The sequence below is a fragment of the Asparagus officinalis genome, chromosome 1 (assembly GCF_001876935.1).
Source record: "Asparagus officinalis chromosome 1, Aspof.V1, whole genome shotgun sequence".
Classification (NCBI taxonomy): domain Eukaryota; kingdom Viridiplantae; phylum Streptophyta; class Magnoliopsida; order Asparagales; family Asparagaceae; genus Asparagus; species Asparagus officinalis.
This window is the reverse complement of record NC_033794.1, coordinates 88,825,864-88,832,381: the sequence shown is the minus strand read 5'-3', so window position 1 is coordinate 88,832,381 and position 6,518 is coordinate 88,825,864. Positions and strand designations below refer to the sequence as shown.

Sequence of the window (6,518 nt, the reverse complement as noted above, 5' to 3'; positions counted from 1 at the left end):
GAATCTAATAAATGAGTTTAATTTAGCTCTCGGGTCATTTAGTTACTGCTATTTACCAGTCCTAAAATGCATCAATGTGTTGTAGAAAAATAGCTTGATATTTAAATGAGCATTCGTTCCGCATAAATATAACTTCATTTGGACGTAAGGAGCTCTAAGCGGTTTGCCAAATTGTTAAGGGACTAACCCCACAGCGCAATGATGCATTAGCCTTTTCTCGATTGCAGGCTTTGAATGATTTCTATTTGCAAAATATTCTAAGCATGTTGTGGTGTTCGATGTCATGGTGTTCGGTACCTGAAGTCAAGACAAAGATGAACAAATAAACGTAACATCTCCATCACTAAAAAGCAAGATACAACACTAGGAGATGCTCAGATGGAACGGCCACCTAAGCTTTGATTCGCAGCTTGGATAGATAAATAAAGGGAAAATTTGCAAAATAGAACGTTTTTATAAAGTAATTAGCGAAATAGACCGTTTTTAAAAGTAATTAGCAAAATAGACCGTTTTTTAGCAAAAGAGGTCGATTTTGAAAAAGGGTTCAGAAAACATACGGGACTACTAGTCCCGTACCGTATATTTTCTGAGTGAGATTAAACATACGGGACTAGTAGTCCCGTATGTTTTCTGAACCCTTTTTCAAAATCGACCTCTTTTGCCAAAAAACGGTCTATTTTGCTAATTACTTTTAAAAACGGTCTATTTCGCTAATTACTTTATAAAAACGGTCTATTTTGCAAATTTTCCCGTATGCAATTCATACCTTTTTGAGGGCTGCGGTAATCTCGGCAAACAAGACACTGCTTGAAAGGTGAGGTGAAGTTACGAGAGTACTGAAAAGACTGTACCTGTTACGCAGTTCGATTTCTTCTTCTTCTTTTGCTTTTATATATGCCACTGTCTAATTCTCAATCTCCAGAGTTTCTGTCTTTGTGCTATAAGTATTTCTTTTGAGGACAAAATTTTTGAAAACAGACCCATTTGCAAAAATATTCCTAAAAAAAAAACTCGTTTGCACTTTATTTTTAAAAAACGATCTAGTTTTAACCTCAGTGCTGAAACTGGGTCGGTTTTTGGGAAAAATGTTCCTAAACTTCACTGGAGTTAACTCCGGTGAAGTTTTTTCATAACAAAACTTTACGGGATTTCAACTCCCGTGAAGTTTGGGAACATTTTTCGTAAAAAACGACACAGTTTCAGCCCTGAGGCTGAAAGTATGTTGTTTTTTGCGAATATTTTTAAAACAGGTCATTTTTTAGAATATTTTTGCAAAAGGATCTGTTTTAAAATTTTGCCCTTTCTTTTCAACAAAGTTTAACTTTCAGGGAATATGATGACGTGATTTATTATTTTAAACCAAAGGCCCTGCTCATGGAGAAACAAAAGGCTAGAATCATATAATCCTTGCATACTAGTAACATAAATTTTACGTTATGTATTGTAAACACACAGGACTAAATCAAAGGATCCGATCCCTACTTGCTCCATGAATTATGAGTTTTGTCCCTTCTTATTCACTAAACTATTTTCGGTCACTAAATACCTCATAAACTATTGAACTTGTTCGCTTGTTTCCACTTGGAACTATTAAGTGTCGTCTTATCTTGTGAGATCACAAAGTAATAAACATGAGGTTGTAACTAAGAGTGGTGTTAGGGGCACACCACCCACCACAACCCCAACTACACTCCCCCCTCTCTTTGTTACAGTAAACCGGGCCCCACATGGGATTTTAAATTTTTTAAAATCCCATGTGAGGCCCGGTTTACTATAGCAATGAGAGGGGGGAGTGTGGTTGGGGTTGTGGTGGGTGGTGTGCCTCTAACATTATTTCAATAGAAATATAGAGAATCTATATGCCTCCTCAAATATTTTTAATGATTTTCAAAAGCAAAAACGTAATTCACTCGGGTAGTCTATCCACAACAAGTAAAATTACAGGGGTCTATTCCCAAAAAATAAAATAGCATGGAATAGAATCTCTCCGCAGTTGGGTGATACTGCATGGCATTTGTTCCCAATTAAAAAAAAAGTGATTTTTAAAAGAAAGGTCGATGAGTACCTTCCTACTTCATCTACCTTACTATCATCTTGGACTCAAAACTCATGTCTTGGGCCTGAGTCAAGTGATTACCAAAACACTAATCCTTTGCTTTTTCTAGTTTTGATCTCAAAAATTTTTACCGTCTTTGATTCTATTTATTCCTCTTGTCAATCCTCAGGAGGACTTGAAGCTGGAGCTCATCTCCTATTGGAGCAGTTCAGCCTCTCATCGTGCCAGAATCGCCCTCAATCTCAAAGGTACAAAAAAAAAAACTAACATTATCCACTGATTCTTGAGGATTTCAATTCTATTTCGTCTGGATTAAAGACCCAACTTGTTGCATTATGAAAAAACCTATCCTTGTCTGGAATTTCATTGATGGAAGTTTGTGCCCACATAAATGTTGGGAAAGATTGAGAAATCCCAGGATAATTTCCCCAACTAAATAAGACAAAATTAACAACCAACGCGCAACCTTAACAACAAACACGTAAATCGCTTGGCTTTTGAAAATTTCATTAACAAGCAACGCGTAACCTTAACAAGCAACCCGTAACCTTAACAAGCAACGCGTATAACCTTAACAACCGACGCGTATAACCTTAACAACCAACGCTAACCTTAACAACCAACACGTAAATCGCTTGGCTTTTGAAAATTTCATTAACAAGCAACGCGTAACCTTAACAAGCAACCCGTAACCTTAACAACCGACGCGTATAACCTTAACAACCAACGCTAACCTTAACAACCAACACGTAAATCGCTTGGCTTTTGAAAATTTCATTAAAATTAGGGAAAATGCTCTGTGAACCCAAATCCGTAAGATTAGAGACTTTTGTCATTTAACACTTTACGATTAGAGACTTTTGTCAATGAAGTTTGAACACAGAAAAGTACTTCTGCTTTGCCTATTACCATTTAGCATGGCCACACATCCACCACGAGCAAGGGAAATACTACGAATATAGAAAAGCTGGATAATGAACTTCCTTGTATGTTATATCATTCGTCCATAGTTCATGCTCAAAAATAAATAATTGATCCAAAATGATTACAGTATACACCGATAAACAAATAAGCAATAGAAGGCATGATTTTACTAGGACAAAAGGAGTTTGTGTTTGCTTTCCTATGGGTTTACTGGAAAATTAACGAACTTAGAGCTGATATTATTTGCAGGAAGTGTTTTCCCATAATTTTAATGAAATTTTCAAAAGTCAAGTGATTTACGTGTTGGTTGTTAAGTTTACGGGTTGCTTGTTAAAGTTACGCGTTGATTGTTAAGGTTACGGGTTGCTTGTTAAGGTTCTACGTTGGTTATTAAGGTTACAGGTTGCTTGTTAAGGTTACGGTTAACATTAACAAGCAACCCGTAACCTTAACAAGCAACGCGTATAACCTTAACAACCGACGCGTATAACCTTAACAACCAACGCGTAACCTTAACAAGCAACCCGTAACCTTAACAAGCAACCCGTAACATTCACAATCAACGTGTATAACCTTAACAATCAACGCGTAACCTTAACAACCAACGCGCAACCTTAACAACAAACACGTAAATCGCTTGGCTTTTGAAAATTTCATTAACAAGCAACGCGTAACCTTAACAAGCAACCCGTAACCTTAACAATCAACGCGTAACTTTAACAAGCAACCCGTAAACTTAACAACCAACACGTAAATCACTTGACTTTTGAAAATTTCATTAAAATTATGGGAAAACACTTCCTGCAAATAATATCAGCTCTAAGTTCGTTAATTTTCCAGTAAACCCATAGGAAAGCAAACACAAACTCCTTTTGTCCTAGTAAAATCATGCCTTCTATTGCTTATTTGTTTATCGGTGTATACTGTAATCATTTTGGATCAATTATTTATTTTTGAGCATGAACTATGGACGAATGATATAACATACAAGGAAGTTCATTATCCAGCTTTTCTATATTCGTAGTATTTCCCTTGCTCGTGGTGGATGTGTGGCCATGCTAAATGGTAATAGGCAAAGCAGAAGTACTTTTCTGTGTTCAAACTTCATTGACAAAAGTCTCTAATCGTAAAGTGTTAAATGACAAAAGTCTCTAATCTTACGGATTTGGGTTCACGGAGCATTTTTCCCTAATTTTAACATCGCTTTGATGTTTTCTAAACATCAAAGCGATGGGAGGGGGGATTGGGATGGGAAATCCGACGGCAGCTACAATCACGCACGTGCTTACTAATAAGAGGAAGTTTCCCTTCACCGACGGGGCGGAGGATCTGTTGGTGGTGTCCCTGGGGAGCTCCAAGGCGCTGAATCTTTGTTGCGGGGAGGTTAAATTGGCAGCGAAGGTTGCGAGGATCGCCGGCGAAGAAACGATCAACGCGGTGGATCAATCGGCAGCGAAGGTTGGTTTTGGGGGCGGCGACGACGGCGGAGGAGGCGATGATGGTAGGAGGAGGGTGGCGGCAGCGGCGGGTGGAGAGGTGGGGGAAGGAGGAGGGAGAGCAGAGGGCCGGATTGCATGGTTAGAGAGAAAGAGAGAATGGGTAGAATGGGTATTATAGTCTTTACCTGTGTAAAATTCTTGGGCTTTGTGTTTTGGGGGCTCAGTGAATAATTAGTTTACTTTTGGGGGCAAAAAGCCCGTTGAAAAAGTCTTGGGGTGGGAGACATGTTTCTTTTTGTTTTGGGGGCTAGAAGCATTTTTCCCAAAAAAAAAAAACCACAAGAAGGAAAACAAACCAAAGGAAAGCTGAGAATGGGATTTGGGAGTGACTTGTGATCCGCCGAATGTCTTAGCTACTCGCTATTGACAACATCCAGCAGCGATCGGCACGTGAATTCCAGAAATAAATTTCCTGGACTATTCATCACAAAATATTACTGAAAAAAAAAATTTAAAAGCAAGAGTCGCAACTCGGCTCATACAGAGCAGCTCAAAATGTATTTATAAAAAAGAAGAAAGAACTAGGTCTTTTTTATACATGAAAAAAATTGAGTATAAGATACAGCACCAACAGGAATACAGCATACAATTATTACATTGATCAAAGAAGGAAGCCTTCCTCCCAAAAACAGCTCAGGCCAAAATGAAGTTCTTAAAACTCACTTCACTCAGCGCTGTGTAGCAACAATACATCTTCCATATAAACCTATAAAATGTAAAGATGTTACGAAAACAAATTTGATGACACCAAAACAAAACTTTATAGGCCTCAGACTTTACAAAATACCCTCCAAAAGAGTAATTTCTACATAAGAGGAAGATAAGCTCCACCATGGCCTCTCCTTAATATAAGAGGCCCAGCACTCTCAGGAACTTTGTCCAACACCTTCGTGCAAGAATCAACCACATCCCCAAAACCAGTAGCAATTGTTGCCAGTTGCAATCTTACTCTCAAATCCCTAGTCCTCTTCAACAAACACCTAAACGACCTCCCCAAATGCTTAACCCATTCAGCAGGTAACCCTCCAGGCGAAAGCCAAACTGAGAAATGTGATTGGTCTCCTCTCGCAGCAACTTCCGACCTATAAAATCTCGCTAACTCGAGAAGCATCGACGGTTGCAAAGGAAGAACTGTGACAAATTCTGCGACAAATTCTTCAATGAGGTCAGGCTTTAACATCAAGTTCCATAAAACTGGAGCCCATTCACTAGGCTGGTTTAAATCATAGGCTTCAGCTACAATTAGGGCTTCTTGGAACCGAGATTGCTCAACTAAAGCTCGGCGAGCGTTGGTTTCGGTTAGTTCAAGATAGTTGAGGTCAGGGATTCGGATTTGGAGAGAGAGAAGCGAAGCGCGAGCACAAGCTCGGTAGGTTTTGTGACCGGCATCAATAGTCGAGTAGACTTCAGCAGATTCGATGATGTAGCGCATGGCTTCGAGTAGGTCTTCGGTTTGGCGATCTCTGTAGCGGCGAGAGAACCATTGATGGATGAATTGGGTTGATCGGAATTCAAGATGTGACGCGGTTTCGTGCTTCATGTCAAAATGGTTGTAAACCTGGAGGGAAAATAGCGATAAAGAGAACTAGCAGTTAATTTAATCCAAATCATTAATGGAACAAGTTACTTTATTTCCCCTATCATGCACAGAAAATGGGAAGCCTCAGAAAAGTAGAATTCAAAACTTTCCTAAAATTTTGTTTATTATTTCACCTTTTCTCATTATTTTACTTTATGCAAGAGTGAAGGGCAGTGAATTTCCTTATTTTCTACCAAGGAAGAATGGTCCGTGAGTAATTGATATTTGGAAAGCTGTCGAGCCAAGTAAGCAACATTTTTTTCAGTTCAATTCTTTTGTTATTTTTTAGGGAAGTCAGTACAGCTAAGTAATCCTATGTATCACTGTTTTCAAGTCATCTTTTTCTGTAAATTTCATCCTAACAAAAGGAAATTTAGAGGGAAAGGTCTTGTATTTTCTTTCTCAGTTTCATATGACATTTCTTGTATGAGAGCATTCCAAGGATATAGGCATCATTTTA

At 38.6% G+C, this 6,518-nt stretch overlaps 1 protein-coding gene across 1 annotated transcript in view; it reads right to left on the bottom strand.

The window, feature by feature from the left end:
• Nucleotides 4,968-6,518, bottom strand: part of LOC109827450 — a 66,670-nt gene continuing 65,119 nt past the window's right edge. The window contains exon 27 of the mRNA XM_020394459.1: nt 4,968-6,037. Within this exon, the coding sequence (XP_020250048.1) occupies nt 5,285-6,037 (753 nt within the window). The 3' untranslated portion in view covers nt 4,968-5,284. The remainder of the gene's footprint in view (nt 6,038-6,518) is intronic.